At 46.9% G+C, this 26,286-nt stretch overlaps 1 protein-coding gene across 1 annotated transcript in view; it reads right to left on the bottom strand.

Annotated features, from left to right (window-relative positions):
* LOC144605641 (scavenger receptor class B member 1-like) overlaps nucleotides 1–26,064 on the bottom strand; it is a 43,998-nt gene extending 17,934 nt beyond the window's left edge. Inside the window, 8 exon segments of the mRNA XM_078421085.1 lie at nucleotides 1,709–1,875; nucleotides 3,306–3,421; nucleotides 12,620–12,715; nucleotides 15,620–15,823; nucleotides 20,112–20,253; nucleotides 21,847–22,007; nucleotides 25,752–25,784; nucleotides 25,786–26,064. Coding sequence (XP_078277211.1) covers nucleotides 1,709–1,875; nucleotides 3,306–3,421; nucleotides 12,620–12,715; nucleotides 15,620–15,823; nucleotides 20,112–20,253; nucleotides 21,847–22,007; nucleotides 25,752–25,784; nucleotides 25,786–25,860 — 994 coding nt within the window. The 5' untranslated portion in view covers nucleotides 25,861–26,064.
* Nucleotides 26,065–26,286: the final 222 nt, after the last annotated feature.

Here is a 26,286-nt window from a genome sequence, read left to right as displayed (position 1 = left end):
GAAGGACCTCTTTGCTCCTATACTCAACTCCTCTTGTTATGAAGGCCAACATTCCATTGGCTTTCTTCACTGCCTGCTGTACCTGCATGCTTCCTTTCAGTGACTGATGCACTAGGACACCCAGATCTCGTTGAACATCCCCTCTTCCTAACTTGACACCATTCAGATAATAATCTGCCTTTCTATTCTTACTTCCAAAGTGAATAACCTCACACTTATCTACATTAAACTGCATCTGCCATGTATCCGCCCACTCACACAACCTGTCCAAGTCACCCTGCAGCCTTATTGCATCTTCCACACAATTCACACTACCCCCCAGCTTAGTATCATCTGCAAATTTGCTAATGGTCATTTTAATCCCTTCATCTAAGTCATTAATGTATATCGTAAATAGCTGGGGTCCCAGCACCGAACCTTGCGGTACTCCACTGGTCACTGCCTGCCATTCCGAAAGGGACCCATTTATCCCCATTCTTTGCTTTCTGTCTGTCAACCAATTTTTTATCCATGTCAGTACCCTACCCCCAATACCATGTGCTCTAATTTTGCCCACTAATCTCCTATGTGGGACCTTGTCGAAGGCTTTCTGAAAGTCGAGGTACACCACATCCACCGACTCTCCCCTGTCAATTTTCCTAGTTACATCCTCATAAAATTCCAGTAGATTTGTCAAGCATGATTTCCCCTTCGTAAATCCATGCTGACTCGGAATGATCCTGTTACTGCTATCCAAATGCTCAGCAATTTGTCTTTTATAATTGACTCCAGCATCTTCCCCACCACTGATGTCAGACTAACTGGTCTATAATTACCCGTTTTCTCTCTCCCTCCTTTCTTAAAAAGTGGGATAACATTTGCTATCCTCCAATCCACAGGAACTGATCCTGAATCTATAGAACATTGAAAAATAATCTCCAATGCTTCCACTATTTCTAGAGCCACCTCCTTAAGTACCCTGGGATGCAGACCATCAGGCCCTGGGGATTTATCAGCCTTCAGTCCCATCAGTCTACCCAAAACCATTTCCTGCCTAATGTGCATTTCCTTCAGTTCCTCCATCACCCTAGGTTCTCCGGCCCCTAGAACATTTGGGAGATTGTGTGTATCTTCCTCAGTAAAGACAGATCCAAAGTAACGGGTGAATGTGAGCACAGGGTGAGTGTGAGCACAGGGTGAGCGTGAGCACAGGGTGAGTGTGAGCACAGGGTGAATGTGAACACAGGGTGAGTGTGAGCACTGGACGAGCGTGAGCACAGGGTGAGTGTGAGCACAGGGTGAGCGTGAGCACCGGGCGAGCGTGAGCACAGGGTGAGTGTGAGCACATGGCGAGCATGAACACAGGGTGAGCGTGAGGACAAGTAGCCGGGCGAGTGTGAGCAGCGGGCGAGTGTGAGCAGCAGGCGAGCGTGAGCACAGGGCGAGCGTGAACACAGGGTGAACATGAGGACAAGTAGCCGGGCGAGTGTGAGCAGCGGGCGAGTGTGAACACAGGGCGAGCATGAGCACAGGGTGAGTGTGAGCACAGGGTGAGCATGAGCACCAGGTGAGCGTGAGCACAGGGTGAGTGTAAGCACAGGGTGAGTGTGAGCACAAGATGAGTGTGAACACCAGGTGAGTGTGAGCAGCGGGCGGGCATGACCACCAGGTGAGTGTGAACACTAGGTGAGTGTGAGCAGCGGGCGGGTGTGACCACCAAGGTACTGACTGTGTCTGCAGGTGCTGACGTTTAGAACCCCTGACTGTCGACATGGACAGAAGCCCTGATTGGGAGGGAACACCGTCCCGTTTGCAAACATTGTCTTCGGGGCGATGTAGCGGAAAGTTGGAATGTCAAATGTCCAACCAGATTTCTGAAACACGAGCTCCAACGTTCTGTTTATTAAAGAAAGGCACTTTATAACATTGCTGTTAAGATATATTTTATTTATACAAACATTCTGTCCCCAACAGATGTTTTCAAGATAGGGATCGATGCTGGGATGGTTCTGCTGCCTTTGGACTGTTAGCTACAGTTCTGGTCGCCACACTGCGGGAAGGACGTGGTAGCAACAGAGAGAGTGAACAATAGCTCTTCCAGGATGTTACCGGAAAACACAGAAAATAGGTGCAGGAGGAGGTCATTCGGCCCTTCGAGCCAGCACCGCCATTCAATGTGATCATGGCTGATCATCCAAATTCAGTATCCCGTTCCTGCTTTTTCCCCATATCCCTTGATTCCGTCAGTCCTAGGAGCTAAATCTAACTCTCTCTTGAAAACTTGAGGAGGAATTTCTTTAGTCAGAGGGTGACGAATCTGTGGAATTCCTTGCCACAAACGTCGATGGAGAACAAGTCAATGGATATTTTTAAGGCGACAATTGACAAGATCTTGATTAGTGCGGGTGTCAGGGGTTATGGGGAGAAGGCAGGAGAATGGGGTTGAGAGGGAAAGGTAGATTAGCCATGATTGAATGGCAAAGGAGACTTGATGGGCCGAATGGCCTAATTATGTTCCTATAAGTTATGAATTTATGAAAGAGGGATAGATTTAAGGTGAGAATGGAGAACTTTAAAAGGAGATCCTTGGAGCAAGTTTATCCACACAGTGAGTGGTGGGTATATGAAACGAGCTGCCAAAGGGCAATGCAGGCAGATAAAATTACGACATTTAAAATAAATGTGGACAGGAAAGGCAGAGAGGGAAACAGGCCAAATCCAGGTGAAAAGGATGATATTTGGCATGGATGTGTTGGGCAGAAGGACATTTCTGTGCTGTACCGCGCTCTGACACAAAACTATGCCATCATTTGGCATGTTCATCATCCTCACTTTTCCTCACTTTAATATCCCATCTAATCTCCGTCTAAATTAGGCTTAGTGCCCTTGTGGAAGACCTGTTGTAATCTTCATTTACCGCTGAGTGAATTTTCAATGCCTGTATTGACAGTGAAAATATACAGCAACTCAACAGTGAGAAAAGGCAGTTGGACGACTTATACCTTCTCATCCAAATTGTTGATATGGATCATAAACACAGGTGAGCTCAGCACTAGTCCCTGAGGCACACCATTAGTCACAGACACAAAGCAACAAGTCCCATGACATTTATTGCAGGGCCTGAAGCCACTATCCTTTAGATAGACACAGAGTGCTGGAGTAACTCAGTGGGACAGGCAGCATCTCTGGAGAGAAGGAATGGGTGAATTAGGGTCAGGCCAGTCCTTTATTTAGCCAGCAATGCTTTAAACCCCACCAGTACTCCAGAAATGAGTTATTCCTCGGAAACAATGAATGATTGAGATTGGTTGCTATAAGCCACCTACCTACAAGAATCTGGGCTGTAAAAGGTTAATAGGTTTGATGGAGTTAAGAACGGAGGCCACATTTCACCTGCTGTACCGTTTATCATGTTGCATTGCTCAGAATGCCAGTAGTTTACCTGGATTTAGAAGAAAGGGACAATGTAAGTCAACATCTATCCATCTATTCACTAAAACTCTCGTTTGTTTGTTTGTTTGTTTGTTCCTGAACTACAGCCAAAACAGTACACGATAGCGCAACAATTTTAGGCCCACCTTACTCACCGTCGTCCCTTTGAGGGGGCGGGGAGGAGAGGTTTGGGCCCAACGGGTCCACTTGGTCTAGTTTAGAATAACATTTCCTGGCTGTAGACTGCATAATAGCCATTGGATATACTCTCTCCCTCTTAATTATGGCCCACCTCAATCACCAAAGACAGCAATGGGCACGCAAGAAGCAAAGAGCCAGGAAGCATCGAGGACAGGAGCAAGCAGACAAGACAGGGAGATCAAGAAAATATGTTTAATTTACATCCCTTCTATTTTCCTTAGGACTTTGCCAATAATTTCACAGCTGAACCACTCTCTGACCTGCAGTCATGTTATGATGTAGAAACATTACTAGAATTTCACATTCCATAGGTTGTCATAATATTACATTTTTCAATTATCTTAAATTTTAAGTCAGTAAGCAGTGGAGATTGTCCATGTGTACAATGAATGTGAAATACTCTACCAGACAAGGACCTTGCCATTGTTAATTACAGAAGGTGGCAATCAGCACTTCTATTCCAGCCAAATATTCACAATATTTTCCAGCCCTGCAGATTATTCCACCACAGAGTCCATCTTCCAATCAACAACTCCTCACATGGATCCATCTATTGCTTGTCAACTCTTGCCTCAGCTCTCCACTTCACCTTTTATACTGGGTAAATCATAGAAACAGAGAAACATAGAAAATAGGTGGAGTAGGTCATTCAGCCCTTTGAGCCAACACCGTCATTCAATATGATCATGGCTGATCATCCAAAATCTGTACCCGTTCCTGCTTTTTTCCCCGATATCCCTTGATTCTGTTAGTCCAAAGAGCAGAGAATTCCACAGATTCGCAACTCTCTGACTGAAAAAGTTTTTCCTCATCTCAGTCCTAAATGGCCTACCCCTTATTCTTAAACTGTGACCCCTAGTTCTAGACTCCAACATCAGGAACATCTTTCCTGCATCTAGCCTGTACAATCCTTTAAAAATGTTATATATTTCTATAAGATCCCCTCTCATCCTTCTAAATTCCAGTGAATACAAGCCCAGTCGACCCATTCTTCTGATGAACCTATGCTGCACTACCTCGATAGCAATAATGTCCTTCCTCAAATTAGGAGACCAAAACTACACACAATATTCCAGGTGTGGTCTCAACTGCAGTAGGACTTTCTTGCTCCTTTACTCAAATCCACTCACTATGAAGGCCAAAATGCCATTTGCTTTCTTTACTGCCTGCTGTACCTGCATGATTACTTTCAGTAATTAATGTACAAGGACACCCAGGTCTCGTTGCACCTCCCCTTTTCCAAATCTGACACCATTCAGATAATGATCTGTCTTCTATTCTTGCCACCAAAGTGGATAACCTCACATTTATCCACATTATACTGCATCTGCCATGCATCTGCCCACTCACCCAACCTATCCAAGTCACCCTGCAGCCTCAAAGCATCCTCCTTGCAGCTCACACTGCACCCAGCTTTGTGTCATCAGCAAACGTAGAGATGTTACATTTAATCCCTTCGTCTAAATCGTTAATATATATTATAAATAACTGTGGTCCCAGCACCGAGCCTTGTGGCACCCCACTAGTCACTGCCTGTCATTCTGAAAAGGACCCGTTCATACCTACTCTTTGCTTCCTGTCTGCCAACCAGTTCTCTATCCATGTCAATACCCTACCCCAATACCATGAGCTCTAATTTTGCACACTAATCTCTTGTGTGGGACCTTGTCAAAGGCTTTTTGAAAGTCCAGATTCACCACATCCACTGGCTCTCCCTTATCCATTCTACTCGTTACATCCTCAAAAAATTCCAGAAGATTAGTCGAGCATGATTTCCTCTTCATAAATCCATGCTGACTTTCACCGATCCTGTCATTGCGTTCCAAATGCGCTGCTATTACATCTTTGATAATCGACTCAAGCATCTTCCCCACTACCGATGTAAAGCTAACTGGTCTATAATTCCCCGTTTACTCTCTCCCTCTTTTCTTAAATAGTGGAGTTACATTGGCTACCCTCCAGTCCACAGGAACAGATCCAGAGTCGAGAAAACATTGGTAAATGATCACCAATGCATCCACGATTTCTAGGGCCACCTCCTCGAGTACTCTGGGATGCAGACCATCAGGCCCTGGGGATTTATCTCCCTTCAGTCCCAACAGTTTACATAACACCATTTTCTGACTAATGTGGATTCCCTTCAGTTCCTCCCTCCCACTAGATCCTCGGTCCCCGAGTATTTCTGGGAGATTGTTTGTGGCTTCCTTAGTGAAGACAGATCCAAAGTACTTGTTTAAATGGTCTACCATTTTCTTGTTTCCCATTATAAATTCACCTGTTTCTGACTGTAAGGGACCTACATTTGTCTTCACTAATCTTCTCCTCTTCACATATCTAAAGATGCTTTTACAGTCAGTTTTCATATTCTCGGCAAGCTTTCTTTCATGCTCTTTTTTCCCCCTCTTAATTAACCCCTTTGTCCTCCTCTGTTGAATTCTAAATCCCCCCCAGTCCTCTGGTTTGCTGCTTCTTTTGGCCAATTTATCTGCCTCTTCCTTGGATCTAACACTATCCTTGACTTCCCTCGTCAGCCACGGTCGAGCCGCCTTCACAGTTTTATTTTTACGCCAGACAGGGATGAACTATTGTTGTTGCTCACCCTTTAAATCTTTGCCATTGCATCTCCACCGTCAACCCTTTAAGTATCGTTTGCCAGTCTATCGTAGCCAATTCCCGTCTCATACCTTCAAAGTCTCCTTTCTGCAGGTTCTGGACCCTAGTCTCTGAATTAATCGTGTCACCCTCTATCCGAATGAAGAATTCTACCATATTATGGTCATTGTTGCCCAAGGGGCCTTGCACAACAAGATATGTCCCCACTATAATTTCATTCAGATGAAACATCCTCTGTCTATTTTCCTCCAATGATGCCACCTGACTTATTGAGGACCTCCCTCCGTTTGTTTTTTGACCCAAACATTATTCTGGTCGATTGAGACATTCATTCAGAACTTCAGTTTTCAGACAGGCGAGTTCTCGCTAAGTCGCAAACTGCCCTTTCATCGTCCTACCAATTCATTCAAACATGTATCCCTTCGTTACTGAGCAGTTAAGGAAATAGATTCTTACAGTTTATTCCAGCAGTTTTGCTCTTAATCATAAGCCTCTCCTCACCAACATCCCTCGGCCCTCCTTCGGAGTGCTTTGGTACAGTGATAACTGGAGCTGTGGGAGGTCGGTATTCCACCCGAATCTTAAATAATGCCTCATGAAGATCTACCAGAGTGGAAAGGCATTGGACTGGATAGATTTTGGTGAATGTTTTTCAAGAAAGCTTCCTTCATCAATAGAGAGGGCGCAACACTGGACTGCCTTTTGGGAAACAAGGTCGGGCTGGTGACTGAAGTATCAGCAGAGAAACACTTTGTGTGAAGCCACAAGAGATGGTGAGATACGAAGTGAATATTTTTCAACCATTTTTACTGTGGAGAAGATCATGGAAAATAAGGGATTGCAGCATACAAGTTGTGATGTCTAAGATCATCAATAAATTCCCAAAGTAGTGGTGATAGTTTTAAGTGGCGTTTCGGGTCGAAACCCTTCTTCAGCCAGAGATGCTGCCTGTCTCACTGAGTTACTCCAACATTTTGTGTCTACCTTCGATTTAAACCAGCATCTGCAGTTCATTCTTACACAGTGATGGTTTTAACACGCATCAAAGGTGGAAAAATGCACAGGGATTCACCAAGCCTCAAAGCCAGTAGGAAGCGAGGGAGGAATTGCAGAGACTTTGGTGGGCCTGAGTTTAGGGAGAGCACAGGCAGGCTTTTTCCCCCAGGGTAGAGGATTCTAAAATTAGAGGGCATAAACTTAATGTGAAAATTAGAGGGCATAACTTAATGTGAGAGTGGGGCTTCAGGGGTAACGTTTCCATTCAGAGGGTAAATCTGGAATTGAAATGTACCAAATAATGAAAGGCCTAGAAAGAGTGGATGTGGACAGGACGTTTCCAGTAGTGGGTGAGTCTAGGACTAGAGGGCACAGACTCTGAATAAAGGGACTAATCTTTAGAATGGAGTTGAGAAGGAATTGCTTTAGCCAGATTGGGTTGAATCTGTGGAATTCATTGCCACAGATGCTGGTGGAGGATGTCATTGGGTATTTTTAAAGCATAGATTGATACGTTCTTGATTAGTACGGCTGTCAAAGGTTAGGGCAGTAGGCAGGAGAATGGGGTTGAGGGGGAAAAATAGATCATGATTGAATGACAGAGCAGACTCGATGGGCTGAATGGCCTTATTCTGCTCCTAAATCTTAACAACGTGTGCAATAACTTAGCAGAGGTAGCCCTAGAAGTGGATATAATTTTGACTGTTATGGACAGAAATGGATGAGAAATATGGGCCATATTTGTGATGTGATGCAGATGTGACTACCCCAGAATGCCATCTTGGAGGGGATCCCTCTCTACCCCTCTATCCCCTCTACCCCTCTACCCCAGAATGCCATCATAGAGGGGATGGATCCGATGCTATGCTGTACAGCGTTACCATAATTCTGTAGGGACATAGGGATTGGCTGGGAGAGTTCGAACCCTCGGATTGGCTAGTGAGGTCACCAGGTGTGCCAGCGCGGGAGAGATAGTCAGTCTAGCGTTGAACTCCAGTTAGGTAAGACGTTAGGTAGTTGTCTACAGTTTGAGTGTTGCGATTGTCACGGAGTTATTGAGCCATGCAATAAACTTCGTTTGCAACACCCATCCGCTATCAGACTCGCTACATTGGTGACCCCGACGTGATCGAACATCACAAGAGCATGTCGCAGGTAGGAGCGAACAGTGGGCAGCCGAACGCAGGCGGCGTTCACCTACCCCTGTTCTGGGCCCATCAACCGCACCTGTGGTTCGTGCAGGCAGAGTCCCAGTTCCACCTCAAGAAAGTTGCGGAGGACCAAGAGAAGTTCCACCATCTGGTAAGCTGTCTACAGCCCGAGGTGGCCGCGCGGGTGGGACGGTCCCTGACCAACCCTCCCCAAACCGAGAAATACGAGGGGCTCAAGAAGCTCCTGCTGAGGACTTTTGGCTTTAGCCAAAACCAGTGGGCCCTGAAGCTCCTACATTTACCGGAGCTAGGGGATCAGCTACCATGTGTCCTGATGACAGAGATGCTAACCTTAATCGGCGACCACCAGCCTTGCATGATGTTTGAAGCGGCATTCCGGGAGAAATTGCCCCGGGTCGTCAGGTTAGTGTTGGCGGACGTCTCTTTCGAATACCCGGTAGCGTTCGCAGAGAAAGCCGACGCGCTCGTTACGGAGGGCTCCACACGAGATGACTCGGTAAATCGGGTTTCGAGGCCTAGCAGCAACCGGCCGCGCGGCCAAGATGGCGGCGCATCGGCCGCCATTTTACAGACAGCCCGCCAAGACGGGGCTGCAGCGCCCGCCATTTTGCAGCGGGCCCAAGCAACAGAGCCGCACAGGTGCGGCTGGTGTTTCTTCCACAAGCGGTGGGGCAGTGAAGCCCGAAATTGCAGGGCTCCGTGTTCCTTTTCGGGAAATGCCTCGGCCGATCGAATCTAGAGGCAGTTTCGATCGGCCGCAACCGCCGCCTCTACGCCATAGATCGAGGTACCGGCACCGTTTTTCTGGTCGATACGGGAGCGGTCGTTAGCATCGTGCCTCCCTACGGCTGCGAAGTTCAAGCAGGTAGGAAGGGTCCATCCCTCATTGCGGTCAACGGCAGTCCCATCCGCACCTACGGCAAGAGGGCCATGTCCCTGTCCTTCGGGTCCGAGACCTACGATTGGGATTTCATCGTTGCCGACGTGGGCCAGGCCATTCTGGGCGTGGATTTCCTCTGGGCTTTTTCGTTGGTCGCAGACGTCTGCGGGAAGGGCCTGCAACCCTCGGCCAGCAGTATGGATCCTGCTACTCCTCCACCTGCCACCCTACCCTGCCCGTCGATCCGGGCCATCACCGCGACTCCCGGTCAGTTCGCTGCGGTCCTCGCCGACTTCCCGCAGCTCCTCGTACAGCAGTTCGATGCCCCTTCCGCTAAGCACGGTGTCGTCCACTTCATCCCTACCGAGGGTCGCCTGTATTCGCCCGGGCGCGGCGCCTGCCCCCCGACAAGCTGGCCATGGCTCGGGAGGAGTTCCTGAATTTGGAACGACTGGGGATTGTTCGGCCTTCAGACAGCCCGTGGGCCTCCCCCTAGCATATGGTCTCTAAAGCATCTGGGGGGTGGAGACCATGTGGGGATGACCGGCGTCTTAACGCTGCCACCCGGCCTGACCGCTATCCGATCCCTCACATACAGGACTTCTCAGCCAGCCTCGAGGGGGCTACGGTTTTCTCAAAGATCGATTTGGTGCGGGGATATCATCAGATCCCTGTCCACCCACCGGACATTCCCAAGACGGCTACGAATACTCCGTTCGGGTTATTTGAGTGGTTGCGGATGCCGTTCGGTCTCAAAATCGCGGCTCAGGCATTCCAACGTCTCATGGATCATGTGGGTCGCGGGTTGTCTTTTGTGTTTATTTATCCAGATGACATTCTAGTTGCTAGTCGTTTGGTCGAAGACACTGTATTTCAGCTCAGGTCGAGTGAACTGCCGGCTGAAAAATGGCAGAGACTGCCAGTGGCCATTCCTCTGTTGCTGCGGTGGGGGGCGTGGTGGATTTCCAGGAGCTAGCGGAGGCTCAGCGCCTGGAAGGAATCGCCTCAGCGTACGCTTCCACCGCCTCAGGGTTGCGGTTGGCCCAGGTAGCGTGCGGCCCCACAGGTACCACACTTTGGTGTGACGTTTCCCTTCCCCGCCCTCGCCCGGTTGTGCCGACCGCCCTGCGGCGTAAGGTTTTTGAGGCCATTCATGGCCTGGCACACCCGTCCATTCGGGCGACCTCGGCCATGGTGGCCGCCCGATTTGTCTGGCACGGCCTGCGGAAGCAGGTGGCCGCCTGGGCCCACGCCTGCGTCCCGTGCCAGACCTCCAAGGTCCACCGCCACGTCCAGCCTCCGTGCCAGAATTTCGTGGTTCCGCCCGTCCGTTTTTTCCACATTCACGTGGATTTGGTTGGTCCATTGCCCTACTCTAGGGGCTACACTCATCTCCTGACGGTGGTCGACCGTTTACTCGTTGGCCGGAGGCTTTTCTGTTGTCAGACACCTCGGCGGCCTCCTGTGCACGGGCCCTGGCGTTACATTGGGTTGCCCGTTTCGGCGTCCCGGCCATCATCACTACCGACCGGGGCGCCCAGTTCACCTCGTCCCTCTGGGCCGCGCTTGCGCAGCTGTATGGGTCTCGCTTGCAGCAGACTACCGCCTATCATCCCCAGGCTAACGGGATGGTAGAACGCTTCCACCGACAGCTGAAGGCGTCCCTCTGTGCCCGCCTGACCGGCCCTGACTGGGCCGACCAGCTGCCTTGGGTCCTCCTCGGTATTCGCACGGCCCCTAAGCCTGATCTGGGTACTTCCTCGGCAGAACTCGTCTACGGCTCGCCCCTGCGGGTGCCGGGTGACATTCTTAACTTATCTTCCCCCCTGCCGTCGTCCGTCCCATTAGTTTTGGCTTCTCTCCGGGCTCGGGTAGGTTCCCTGGCCCCAGTCCCGGCCTCCAGTCACGGGAGTACCGCAGCGCACGTACCGGCGGACTTGCAGGACTGTGAGTTTGTTTTCCTCCGGCGGGATTCCCACCGCCCCCCTCTGCAGCCGGTCTACCAGGGCCTGTTCCAGGTGCTGAAAAGGGGGACGGTCACCTTCACTTTACAAGTGGGCACCCGACAGAAGCTCGTCTCTGTCTCCAGGCTGAAACCGGCCCACTTGGACCAGGACCGTCCCGTGCTGGTGGCCCAACCTCCTCGCCGGGGCCGACCTCTGGCCGGCCCACCTGGTTCCCCAGCTGCGTCTCTTCCCCCACCACTCGGGCCTCCGCTGCCCACGGCTGTGTTTACTCTGCCCCCTCCAGCCGCGCCCCAATCGCCTACACCTGCAGGGTCCCACCTCCCTCCCCCTCCAGCCGCGCCCCCATCGTCTCCACCGGCGGGGCCCTCCCCGCCTCCTTCGTCGCTGGCGGTACCGGCCTCCCCTCTCCGCATGCGTTCAGGTCGGGCGGTCCGGGCGCCCGTGAGGTACGGTACCGAGGGTTCTGGGGGGGGTCATGTAGGGACATAGGGATTGGCTAGGAGAGTTCGAACCCTCGGATTGGCTAGCGAGGTCACCAGGTGTGCCAGCGCGGGAGAGATAGTCAGTCTAGCGTTGAACTCCAGTTAGGTAAGACGTTAGGTCTACAGTTTGAGTGTTGCGATTGTCACGGAGTTATTGAGCCATGCAATAAACTTCATCTGCAACACCCATCCGCTATCAGACTCGCTACAATTCTATCATTTAGCACAACCCTTCACACTTAGCTTAGTTGAGAAATACAACGTGAAAACAGGCCCTTTGACCCACTGAGTCCACACCCGCCAATGATCACCCAGATACTACACATTAGGTGTAACGTTACAGAGGCCAAATAACCAAGACTTTGGATCGTGGAAGGAAACCGGAGCACGGGGAGAACGTGCAAACTCCGTACGGACAGCACCTGGAATCAGGATCAAACCCAGATTTCTGGTGCTGCAAGGCAACAGCTCCTGTGCCACTCCAAGAACTTGTGTTCTCCTCATATCTACATGGACATTGTGCTTGCAATGCAAACACTTGAAATGGCAAGGCAATCATGAAGGTAATCATAGATTTCAGCCCAAGTAATTTTTATAATAAATCTAAGTAACAGGTTTCTTGCAGCAATAAGATGAGGGGCAATGACTGCAAGTGTAGGAGACGAGTCAGCTCATCAAGCTTGCACTAATGCAGACAATCAGTCCCATCCCCACATTACGATACTTCTTCCTCATTTCCGAGCCTCAAAATCACAGTTAAATCCAAGAGATAGGGATGGCACCACCTCCCTTCATTGAATCCAAACGAAATGGTAAAGAAACCGGATGGAAAATGCAAAAGCTTCAAAGCCCAATGATAATCAGATTTTTAACAAATATAGTTCATAATTTACAAACCTTTCTTACACCATTCCAATTATCCACAACATGAACTTTGGTGATGTCATCGACTCCTGTATGAACTGTAAATAACCCAGTATCAGAGTTGTTCATCTACAAAGAAATTAGAAAATCAACATCAAAAGCTGATTTTTCATGCAACATGAACTACCTTAATCCTCTAAGCAAAGTTGCAGATATATAACGTCTGTTGCTTTGTCCAGCATGTAACTACAACTGGCTTCTGGCAAATCTACTTGGCCAATGATCTAACAATGAGATAGAGAAGGTTTCCTCAAGTCAGCGGTCATCCACACGTGAAGTCATGTGGTGCATACAAGATCTTGAATGAATGCTTCTCATCTAAGTTTAGAGAGGTCATGGAAGCTAGTCAGTTCAGGGAAGAGAACAATGATGTCCTGAAACATAGATATTACAAAAAATATGGTGGTCTTAAAGAACAATAGGATGGATGAATCCCCAGGGCCTGTCCATGTTGTCGGAAGGAAGGGAATAGCTGGGGTACTGCCAGATGTTTTTATACAGAAATAAAAAAACATAGGTGCAGGAGTTGGCTATTCAGCCTAGGCTGGCAAGCCTAACATCAGTAGTGGGAAAGTAATTGGAAGGGATTCTTAAGAGACAGAACTTATTTGCATTTGGCAAGGCAAGGAATGACCAGGGACAGGCAGCATTGGCTCAGTCTGAAGAAGGGTCTCGACCCAAAACGTCACCCATTCCTTCTCTCCTGAGATGCTGCCTGACCTGCTGAGTTACTCCAGCATTTTGTGAATAAATGGCTTTGTACATGGTCAATTTAATTGAGCTTTTTTGAAGAAATGACCAAAAGGATGGATGAAGATGATAATGAGGTAATCTCTGACTACAAATCACGTCAAGTTTATTGTCTTCATACTTTAGCAAATCCTTAACATGTCCCACAGGGTAGGTGGGTCTGGTAGGTTAGATCATAAAGGATCTAAGGTGTTATCCATCGGGCTTGGTGGTCAGAGTCAGAAAGTGGTAGTGGAGCATTTTTAAAAATTGCGATTGAGGCCTGTGACCATTGTCGTGCTTCATCTGTTGTTTATCATCTATATTTATGATTTGGATGAGGACGTAGAAGGCTTGATTTGTAAATTTATATATGACCAGACCAAGTGGACCTGTTGGGCCCAAACCTCTCCTGCATTGGTGCAGCACCCTCTCCTCCCCCATTCCCCCCTTCTCCCCCCACTCCACTCCACTCCACCCCCCTCATCCTCCCTCCCTCCCTCCCTCCCTCCCTCCCTCCCTCCCTCCCTCCCTCCCTCCCTCCCTCCCTCCCTCCCTCCCTCCCTAGGAGATAGATTTAAACTTTAAAATGTGAATAACGTTAAAAATGTAACACCGATTTCAATGAAACTTCTTCCATTAGCACCAAAGGGATGATGGTGAGTAAGGTGGGCCTAAAATTGTCGCACTATCGTGTACCGTTTTGGTTGTAGTTCAGGAACAAGCAAAGAGTTTTAGTACATAGATACCACAATTGGTGGTGCAGTGGCCAGTGAAACACAGAAACAATCGTACAGCAGGGGAACTGGCCTTCAAGCCCAAAGTCTGTGTCAAACATGACACCAAATTAAACTACTATTTTCTGCCTGCATGAGACCTATACCCCTCCATTTTCTGCATATCCGTGTACATCTAAAAGCCACTTAAATGCCCGTCACATCTGTCTCCACCAACACCTCTAGCAGCATGTTCCTGGCACCTAAAAAATGAAAAATGAACCTATCCCACACATTTCCGTTAAACTTTTTCCCTTTCATCTTTGACATTTCCAGCCTGGAGCTAATATGGTGTTGACCCCTCTCATAATTTTATACTCTTCCATCGGGTCTCACTTCAACCTTTGCTGCACTAGAGAAAATAATCTAAGTTTGCCCAAACCTCTCCTCATACCTAATCTATATATACACATATGTATACACACATATATACATACACAAACATATATATGTGTATATATATAAATGGTAAACGATGGCGTGACAATTTCAGGCCCACCTTACTCACCATTGGCCTGTGGTTCAAACGATTGTTATATTTTAATTTTTTTGTTGCTTTTTAAACTTAAAAAAAACTTTTAAAACTTTAATAAATTTGATTGCCTCAACAACCTCCCCCCCACATGGGGTCCAGCGCGTCCTGATTGGCTACCTCCGTGTTTGACGTCACAATGGGAACCCAAGGGACCCGTGTGCGGAATTGGGGCCCGTTGATCTAATACCTCCATAAGATGGCCGCCAGACCCTCGCGTGCGGAGTTGGGAGCTCGGAGGGAGCGGGACCCGCCCGAGTAATGGAGTGACGGCCAGTCGGGGGTGGGGTGAGTGCCTCCCTCTCCCCTGTCCTCTCCGCCTGCCCCCGGGGGAGTTTTAAGGGAGGTTGAGGGGGGATGGAGTGGGTGAGTGGGAGGAGAGAAGGTTTGCACGGGGGGTTGCCTTCAAGCAGGAGTGTTTTGGACCCAAGGAGTCTACGCCCGTCTAGTACCCTCTAAATCCAGGCGGCATTCTGGTAAACCTCTTCTGCACTCTCTCTGAAGCGGCCACATCTTTTCAGATAGGCACATGGATATGCGGAGAATGCAATGATATGGATCATTTGCAGACAGAGGAAATTAGTTTTTTGTGGCATTACTTTTAGCACAAACATTGTGGGCCGAGGGACTGGTTCCTGTGGTGTACTGTTCTATGTGGCATCCAGGAGACTGGTTCATTGGTCACAGTACATTTCCCCTAACCGATGAATGAGTGGTAGAATCGGGAGGGAACCAATGGGAATAATAGGGATAGGGTAAGGTGTGTGATGGTCCTCATGGATTCTATGGGCCAAAGAGCCTATTTCATGCTGTGTCTCTCCAGAATTCTATGACAGTTGATTACTAAAGTTCAGAAGAAGAGTCATGTCTCAGTGAATTGTTTCTAGCAGATTAGACCCGAAGCATTGTCTAAATATTTAGATTAAATACACTGACCTCAACAAACAATCCAAACTTTCCTTTAAATGGGATAACGCCTGGAAATATTCGATTAAGGAAGTCAATAAGTGGATCATCATATCCCCACATTATTTCTTTCACAGTCTTCTTAATAAATGGAGTCTCTTTAAAGGACTTCAAAGCTGTGCTGAAGATAAATTTCAAAGCATAAGGCAAGTCTTCAACCATTAAAGCTGCCCCCTGGAATTAAATAAAAGCATTAAGTACATTTAAAATATTGCATGTATTGTATTGAACCACAAATTCCTGATTGTTATTTTTCCTCAATGCATTTGCTATATCCACAAAAAATAGTCTATTGATTCTTTAGTTTAGTTTGGAGAAATAGCGTGGAAATAGGCCTTATTGGCATGGCGATCGCTCCATCTGTAAGATGTCGGAGATCAGTGAGCAATCAAGAGTCACTAACAACTATGTCTGCAGGCAGTGTCCAGCAACCTCTCAGACCACATGCAGTGTCCAGCTGAAGCAATGAGGATCATGTGGGAGGCAGGCAGTAATCACAGGCAGGTGACCACACCACAGGCTCAGCCAGGTAATGGGTGACTGCTGGGAGAGGCAGATAGATGGTGCAGAAGTCACCTGTGGTTATAGAAACATAGAAAAATAGGTGCAGGAGTAGGCCATTCGGCCCTTCGAGCCAGCACTGCCATTTAATATGATCATGGCTGATCATCCAAAATCAGTACCCCGTTCCTGCTTTCTCCCCATGTCCCTTGTTCTTGAGAGCTAAATCTAACTGGCTCTTGAAAACATCCAGTGAATTGGCCTCCACTGCCTTCTGTGGCAGAGAATTCCACACATTCACAACTCTCTGGATGAAAAAGGCTGAATAAACTAAGGCTGCAAACCAAGAGGCGTACTTCACTTAAAACATGCACTTGGCATATTCAGCAACAAAAAAAAAAAGTGTTATTCTCAACCTCAGTCTTTGGAGAAGCGTGGTTATCATTGCAGTTCTATGACGTTACATCGGAACAGATGAAAGGTCAGTAACTTGAAACATTAACTCGGCAATCTCCACAGACGCTGTTTATCTTGCAAAGTATTTCCAGATTTCCCAGCAACTGCAGTAGTTTGCATTTGAGACTGCCAAGGAACTGCAAATGCTGGCTTATGGAAAAAGAGTGTTGTTTTGCATTTTGTATTTTTAGTTCCTCAGAACTGGAGTAAGATGAGTTTGTTTAATGTTTTTTTTTAATGCATAGGATTGTGAAGGATAGTGGCAAATGGTTTGCAGGCTTCGAGTGTTCACCATGCAGGCATCGGGGACAGCTCTCTGTGCCTCTGACCACCTTCTGCACAAACAGGGCCTTTCACCACCCTTTGCGTCCTCGGAGTATAGAAGGGTGAGCAGCTTTCTGTGTCTCTGACCACCTTTTGCAGCCTCTGAGTGTTCACCCTGCAAGCAAGAGGGAGCAGCTCTCTGAACCAACCACCCTTAACATTTGTGTAAATTGTCCATAGTGTTAAAGTGCGGGGATCGCTGGTCAGTGCGGACTTGGTGGGCCGAAGGGCCTGTTTCGGCGCTGTATCTCTAAACTAAACTAAAGGCAACATCATGGCTGATCATCTAAAATCAAAACCCCGTTCCTGCTTTTTCCCCACATCCCTTGATTCCATTAACCCTAAGAGCTAAATCTAACTCTCTCTCTCGAATCTCTCGTTATCTCCCTGTCCCACGAGTATACCGTTTTGAATACTGTGGGGGTGATGTATTCACAAAGGAGAACAATAGAATCAGTGTGGAGGACAGGGATAAGCTGGGGCAGTTTGAGATCAAGGAGATTACAGGGCTTGCAGCGCCGGACACCCAGAGTTCGATCCCGACTATGGGTCCTGTCTGTACACATGGGTTTTCTCCGGGATCTTCAGTTTCCTCCCACACTCCAAAGACGTACTGGTTTGTAGGTTAATTGACTTGACATTTGTGTAAATTCCCCATGGTGTTAATGTGCAGGGATCGCTGGTCAGTGCGGACTTGGTGGGCCGAAGGGCCTGTTTCCGCGCTGTATCTCTAAACTAAACTAAAGGCAACGGTTTGCCTGTTGAATACTGAGGTGGATAATTGCCCAAGACCTGAGGATCTACCCAGGTTCTTCAGGGAGTAGAAATTGCAGGAGGCCTGATGAAGATGTTTGCAACTTCTCTAGTCACAGGCAAGGTCCAGGAGGATCAAAGCCAATGTTGTTCCTTTATGTGGAGATAATCGAGGATATTACAGGTTGGTGAATCTCATGTCTGTGGTAGGGAATTCTACGGGATAGGAGTGAATTCTACGGGATAGGAGTGAATTCTACGGGATTGGAGTGAATTCTACGGGATAGGAGTGAATTCTACGGGATAGGAGTGAATTCTACGGGATAGGAGTGAATTCTACAGGATAGGATTTACTTGCATTTGGACTGACAACGAGCTAATTAGGGACTGTCAGCATGGCTTTGAATGTGGAGGGTCAGGTCTTACTAACTTGATTGATTTTTTAGAGGTGATGAAGGCCATTGATGAGGATAGTGCAGTGGTCTGAAGGAGAATGGTGTGGGGTAATCAGGAGCAGGGTTCATCAAAGTTAGACACAAAATCCTGGAGTAACTCAGGGGGTCAGGCAGCATCTCTGGAGAGAAGGAATGGGTGACGTTTTGAGTCGAGACCCTTCTTCAGACTGAACCCTAATCCTAATTGATCATGCATGTTTGACATGTAAAACACTCCATGGGGTTAGAGAATCAAAGTCAAAGCGCAAAAGGCCTACCTTCCATGACTCATTACTGAAACTACATTCACAAGTGTTACGTTCCCTGCCTCTCTGCCATGCTACTTCTAAAGCCATTCTAGATACTGACCAAGACGTCTATCTAACATATCATATCATATCATATATATACAGCCGGAAACAGGCCTTTTCGGCCCACCAAGTCCGTGCCGCCCAGCGATCCCCGTACATTAACACTATCCTACACCCACTAGGGACAATTTTTACATTTTACCCAGCCAATTAACCTACATACCTACATCTCAGCTTGTCCAATCTATGTGCATTTGACGTATCCCTCCAACTCTTTGTTTTTATCCATATAGCTGACCAAATAGCTTTTAAACTTTGTCATTGAACCCATATCAATTTTATTCTCGCCTTAAACGTATGCCCTCCAGTCCCAGATACCTCTGCCATAGGAACACTTTCTTACCAGCAACGAGAATGTGGAACCTATTGCCATGTGGAATGGTTGTGGAGAGTTGTTAGATGCAGCTCAATGTAAATACGAGGAACAAGGGAATCGTTAGAATGACAATGTATTATTTGGATACAATTACCAACAAAGTCTTATTATAGACAATAGGTGCAGGAGGAGGCCATTCGACCCTTCGAGCCAGCACCACCATTCAATGTGATCATGGCTGATCATTCTTAATCAGTACCCCATTCCTGCCTTCTCCCCATACCCCCTGACTGCTATCCTTAAGAGCTCTATCTAGCTCTCTCTTGAATGCATTCAGAGAATTGGCCTCCACTGCCTTCTGAGGCAGAGAATTGCACAGATTTACAACTCTCTGACTGAAAAGGTTTTTCCTCATCTCCGTTCTAAATGGCCTACCCCTTATTTAGTGTTGTGTAATGATCCTGATCTTATAAGGGGACTAGGTAAAAGAGCCATTAGGAGGCAGTGATCACAACATGATAAGTTTTACTCTGCAAATGGAAAGGCAGAAGGGAAAATCGGAAGTGTCGGTATTACAGTATAGCAAAGGGGATTACAGAGGCATGAGGCAGGAGCTGGCCAAAATTGACTGGAAGGAGGCCCTAGCAGGGAAGACGGTAGAACAGCAATGGCAGGTATTCCTGGGAATAATGCAGAGGTTGCAGGATCAATTTATTCCAAAGAAGCGGAAAGACTCTAAGGGGAGTAAGAGACACCTGTGGCTGACAAGGGAAGTCAGGGACAGCATAAAAATTAAGGAGAGGAAGTATAACATAGCCCCTGGTTCTGGGCTCCCCCAACATTGGGAACATGTTTCCTGCCTCTAATGTGTCCAACCCCTTAATAATCCTATATGTTTCGATAAGATCTCCTCTCATCCTTCTAAATTCCAGTGTATACAAGCCTAGTCGCCCCAGTGTTTCAACATATGACAGTCCCGCCATTCCGGGAATTAACCTAGTAAACCTACGCTGCACGCCCTCAATAGCAAGAATATCCTTCCTCAAATTTGGAGACCAAAACTGCACAGTACTCCAGGTGCGGTCTCACTAGGGCCCTGTATAACTGCAGAAGGACCTCATTTGCTCCTGTACTCAACTCCTCTTGTTATTGGGCCACATAGCCTGTTGCAAGGTTGCAACTTAAATGCCATTTAAACAAACAATGTGCTTTGGATGTTGTCAGAACCTTGTGCCTCTTGCAGTGTCGCTCCTCATTCCAATTCACCGGCTCTCCATATGAAGTACAGGTGTGTAGCTCATACCTACCAAGGCAAGCATGTTGGGCAAGACAATTTCATCACTTTCATTTCCAGCTGACCCATCAGGATAGAAATAGTAGCGACGATATTCACGGTATGAGACAGTGTTATTGTTGTGAAAAGTTATGTTACTTTTCTGCCTGTATTCTCTGTAAAGTAAAGCAAGACAAACCACATTGTGTTATCAGCACTTTCTTTATAAAACGGAAATTGGCACCAACATCGAGTCCAACTACTGATAACAAATTCAAAACTGACCCAGTAATTCCAAATGTTTTTTCCATTAGTTAGCTAATCCCGTTCAATATTAGTTAGCTAATCCCAACCAATACTAGTTAGCTAATCCCCATCCAATACTAGTTACTCCAGCATTTTGTGTCTACTTTCCATTTAAACCAGCATCTGCAGTTCTTTCCTACACATCAAATCCAGATGCCCCCTTTATTTAAGAATAAGGCGTAGGCCATTTAGGACTGAAATGAAGAAAAACTTTTTAACCCAGAGTGTTGTGAATCTGTGGAATTCTCTGATGCTTTAGCCACTCAATACTCACGACTGTATAGTCAGACAGTGTGAACTCCATCTTCAAGTTTGCTGACAACTCCACCATTGCTGGACAAATAACTGATGATGAGTCAGAGTATAGAAGGGAGATCGATCGACCAACCAAAAGGTGCCAACGCAATAAGACCAAGGAACCGATTGTGGACTTGTGGAAGAGGAAAATGGGGCCCCACAAACCTGTCTCTATCCACGGGATGATGGTGGAGAGACTCAAAAGCTTCACATTTCTGGGCATGCACGTCTCTGAAGATCTTTCTTGGACCCAGCACACTGTTGCAATATAAGGAAAGCCCATCAATACCTCTACTTCCTGAGATGATTGCAAAGATTCGGTATGTCAGACAGGATTCTCTTGAACTGCTAAAGGTGCGCAGTAGAGAGCATATTGACTGGTTGCATCTTGGCCTGGTTCTGCAACTTGAATGCCCAGGAGCAAAGAAGACTGCAAAAAGTTGTGAACACTGCCCAGTCCATCACGGGTTTTGACCTCCCCACCATCGCAGGGATTTACAGGAGTCTCTGCCTCAAAAAGGCAGCCAGCATCATCAGACCCACACCACCCTGGCCACACTCTCACTGACCCACACCACCCTGGCCACACTCTCACTGACCCACACCACCCTGGCCACACTCTCACTGACCCACACCACCCTGGCCACACTCTCACTGACCCACACCACCCTGGCCACACTCTCACTGACCCACACCACCCTGGCCACACTCTCACTGACCCACACCACCCTGGCCACACTCTCACTGACCCACACCACCCTGGCCACACTCTCACTGACGCACACCACCCTGGCCACACTCTCACTGACCCACACCACCCTGGCCACACTCTCATTTCACTCATGCCATTGGGAAGAAGATATAGGAGCCTGAAAACTGTAACGTCCAGGTTCAGGAACGGCTTCTTTCCTACAGCCATCAGGCTATTAAACACTACAACCTCCAAATAAGCTCTGAACTACATAGACTTGGGGGCATTGGTTTTATCTTTGAACTATACAAATGTATATATATCACAAAGTACTATGTTTACATGTCCCGTTGTGCTGCTACAAGTAAGAATTTCATTGCACTGTTTGGGACAGATAAAACACTCGTGATTCTATTGAAACTTCACAAAGCAGAAATTCCAAAATTTAAATTAAAGAACTGTTTGAGACACATACCGGTAAATATAAGGCCCACGCTGAACCAAAACTGGTTTCTCACCACGTAGAATTTCCTGTGGATTTTTAACCTCGAAGAAGTAGAGTGACATGTAGAATGGGACAGGAATATCACGCCACATCGTGTATGCAAGACCATTTGCAGGGTCAATCTGAACGTTCTACACATGACAAATATGGACATGACAAGCTCAGTTAGTGCAAATATAACATTAAACATCAAATTGAATGACACCTTCTCAAAAGACCGTCTGACTATTACAATTTGTCCAAATTTTGCAGAAGCACCTAGATAATTCTAATCCAATGATTCCAATATCTGTGGAGCGATGCTCTCAGACCTGCCTAGTTACTCCAGCACAGTGTTTTGTTCAAGATTCCTGCATCTACAGCTCTTTTAACTGCCTCTTTAAAAAATGCTTACAAGGCATTTGGACTGGATGGGAAAGACATTGTAGGATGCAGACGTAATGCGGACGGTGTGCTGAAAGGGCCTGTTGTGTGGTGTGCTGAAAGGGCCTGTTTCTGTGCTGTACAATTCTATGATTCTCTGCTTGAACTCAGTTCTTTTGCTTTCTGATCCCTCTTACTCTTAACTTTAAATTTACAAATCCTTTTGCTGGACTCCTTAAAGTACGGAGAACAATCTACTTCCATCTCTGCACGAGTTTCTCTTGAATATGTGTCCCTACTTAGAATACTTGATTAGAGTTTAGAAAAAGACCCAAAGTGTGAGAGTAAATCAGTGGGTCAAGCAGCACCTCTGGAGAACATGAATAGATGAGGTTTCAGGTTGGGACCCCTCTTCAGAATCTGACGTCACCTATCCATCACCAGCTGAGTTACTCCAGCCCTTTGTGGAACCAGCTGCAGCTCCTTGTTTCTATTTCATGATTATCATATCATCATATCATATATATACAGCCGGAAACAGGCCTTTTCGGCCCTCCAAGTCCGTGCCGCCCAGCGATCCCCGTACATTAACACTATCCTACACCCACTAGGGACAATTTTTACGTTTACCCAGCCAATTAACCTACATACATTAGTGTTAAACCTAATTTAGTAAGTGGTGCAATGCAAATTTATAAACAGAAACTATGCAGGAATCTACCTCTGTAAGCATGCAATGAAACAGAACCCGCTGAAAATATTCTCAGCGTGTGTGTAGTTCCAGCACTTTCTGATTTCCAACATGCAGTTTTATGGTTAACACATGGTGCTTTAAAGAGATGAACACAAAGGTGCAACACTCCACTCCAGTGTATCGCGGAGGTATTGCAGCTTTCAAATGTGCCATTGGACAAGAGTCCTGGCTGCTCTAACATGACAAGAAATTTCCCCATGGCAACACTGAAAAACACATTAGGTCAAAAGTATCACTTAGCTGACATGAAAAAAGTCTTGTTATTATCATAAGAAAATTAGAGAAGGCTTGCCCCCAGGCAAGGAGACAAACTGCTGGAGTAACTCAGCGAGTCAGGCAGCTTCTTTGGAGATTATGGATAAGTGATGTTTTGGGTTGGGTTCCCTTCTTCAGAATGCAAATACCACATTGCGGTGCTGGCTCGAAGGGCCGAATGGCCTCCTCCTGCACATATTGTCTATTGTCTATGCCAAGACCCTGCCCTGTTTCCAATGGACCAGCAATTCTCAACTGGCTGCAATGTTCGACAAAGCTCTCAAATGCCATTCAGTTGTGCGAGGATGCACGTGTTTGTTCCACTTTAATCAGAGCAGTTCATGCTGGCGATTCACTCTGAGTGGCTGCCCAACAAGTAATCTCTCATGTACAATGCCCCTTTTCTACCATTAAAATACATACAAACCTGTTTGATACCACCATGAAACTTCTAAATGACCAAGATCATAGAACATGGTAACTTTAAAATGTTATTGTTGCATCCTGAAAACTAACAAGAAAAAACGTTCCCTATTAACAGATTACAGTATTGGGAATTATTCAATTCATGCTTGTCATCAGATAATAAACTGGATTTTTGCTTTTGTTGAGCTTTAATATTGCAATCTTTTCTCTTGAACGTGAATTCCTTTCAAAGTCAGCTCAACTATCTTGCTCACATAATTGCATTAGTTTACTGATGAGCAGAGTATTTCATCGAGCCTCAGAGGTCAGCCTCTCAATTACAATCTGTCAGGTGACGTATTCAAGATTGTGCTGCAAGAATAATCTGGAGGAGACGAATCAGCCTCTCAAGCCAGTTCTGTTATTCAACAAGATTACAGTTGATCAAGCATTACTTGATTCATTAAATATCCAGAAATCTTTCAAGCTCTGCTTTGAATTCATCACAGAGACAGCTTCCTCAGCCAATTAAGGTGGAGAATGCCAAAGATTCACCATGCTGTCGAGAAATTTGTTCATGTGCCTATCTAAAAGCTTTTTAAACACCACTATCATATCTGCCTCCAGTACCATCCTGGCAGTGAGTTTCAGCCCCAAGCCACACATCTCCCCTGTCACCTTAAAGTTATGCCCTCTAGTCTTTGGCGTTTCCATCCTGGGTAAAAGTTCTGACTGTCAACCATAGCTGTGCCTCTCATAATTTTATATATTTCAATCAATTCTCCCCTCAACTCTGACATTGCAGAGAAAATAATCCAAGTCTGTCCATCCTCTCTTTGTAGCCAATATCCACTAATCTGGCATTCTGGTAAACCTCCTCTGACACCTCTCCAAAACCTCCACATTGTTTGGTAATGGGGAAACCAGAACTGCACGCAATCCAAAAGCAGCCCAAAGTCCTATCAAGCTGCATCATGACTTCCTGACTCTTTGCCCAATCAATAAAGGCAACCATACCATACGCCATCTTGACACACTATTTACTTGTGTTGCCACTTTCAGGGAGCTATTGACCTTGAGCTCTATATTCATCTGCATTACAATGCTGTTAAGGGCTTGCCATCAACCGTAAGCTTGCCCCTTATGTTTGACCCAAAGTGCAGCACCTCACACCTGCTCAGATTAAACCCCATCTCTGCCCATTTCTGTAACTAATCTTTCTTGCTGTATACTTTGACAAACCTTCCTCATTGTCCATGGCCCAACAATCTTGGTGGCATATGCAAACTAATTAACTAACCCATCTACTTTTACGTCCAAATTATTTTTATACATTATAAACAACAGAAGTGCCAACACAGATCTCTGTGGAGATAGTCAAAATAACTGCACAGAAACAAGTTAAGGGCTCTCCAAGGGAGAGAGGATATTTAGTTAGAGTTAGCAGGAGGCTGTAAGGAGTTGTACTTCAGGCATTTACTGAACTAACGCCTGCTGACTGCCGAAATACTAAAGAGCAAATGCAGCAAATCCCTCAAACAGCTTTAAAGTAGGGTACAGTTCAATATCCTTGGTTAATAATTCCAAGAACACTGAAGCTATTCTTTCAAGGCAGGTGATTAGGATGTTACTGGAAGCTTTAATGTTGGAGACCAACTCTACTTTTCATCCATTTGGCGGATCTGAGATGGGTGAATATTATACAGGAGTAGAGAGTCTCTGAGAGAGGGAGTGGAGTAAACAGGAGTTTCCAGTGCGAACAAACTCAGCCTCAGGCAACCCAATACTTTTTCATTAACTTGAACACATATTTCAGCTCAATGACTTACAAACTATGCGTGTCTGTCCAAACATCGACCAACACAACATGCCAATGTCACATCAACAAAAGCAAGTTAAACTGAGCCAAGTTAGTGTTGAACAGTGAATCACTCTTCGCCTCAAGTGGCAAAAACTGAAAACATGGACGGCGTTTTTTCAGGCAAATGTCAAGTTAAACGCGACGGACTGAAGGTCGGAGCCGAATATTCAGTGTTTGGAATAAGAGGATTAACATTAAAGTCACGACGCGCCCAGAGAAATCTGCAGCAACACTGACCTCTTTAACTTGTCGATGGACGATGGCCGGAAGTGACCAGGAGCAAGACGGCTCCGGCCACCGCCAACAGCACTCCGACCACAGCCACTGTCCGCCCACGGACACTCATCCTCCGGCCACTCCGGCCCACTCTGCCCGACTGGCCCAGCACTGCTTACAAGGGGAGACTGTCTCTCTCTCTCTCTCTGAGACTGTCTCTCTCTCTCTCTGAGACTCTCCCTCCCTCTCTGAGACTCTCTCTCCCTCTCTGAGACTCTCTCTCCCTCTCTGAGACTCTCCCTCCCTCTCTGAGACTCTCCCTCCCTCTCTCTCCCTCTCTGAGACTCTCTCTCTGAGACACTCTCTCTCTACCCCAGCACTGCTTACAACTCTCTCTCCCCCCTCTCCCCCTCTCCCCTCCCTCTCTCTTCCTCTCTCTCTCTCCCCCTCCCCCTCTCTCTCTCTCCCCCCCTCCTCTCTCTCTCCCCCCCTCCTCTCTCTCTCCCCCTCCCCCTCTCTCTCTCTCCCCCTCCCCCTCTCTCTCTCTCCCCCCTCT

This window comes from Rhinoraja longicauda, chromosome 25 (assembly GCF_053455715.1).
Source record: "Rhinoraja longicauda isolate Sanriku21f chromosome 25, sRhiLon1.1, whole genome shotgun sequence".
Lineage (NCBI taxonomy): Eukaryota > Metazoa > Chordata > Chondrichthyes > Rajiformes > Arhynchobatidae > Rhinoraja > Rhinoraja longicauda.
Note: the sequence above shows the minus strand (reverse complement) of the source record. Positions and strands in the feature narration are given on the sequence as shown.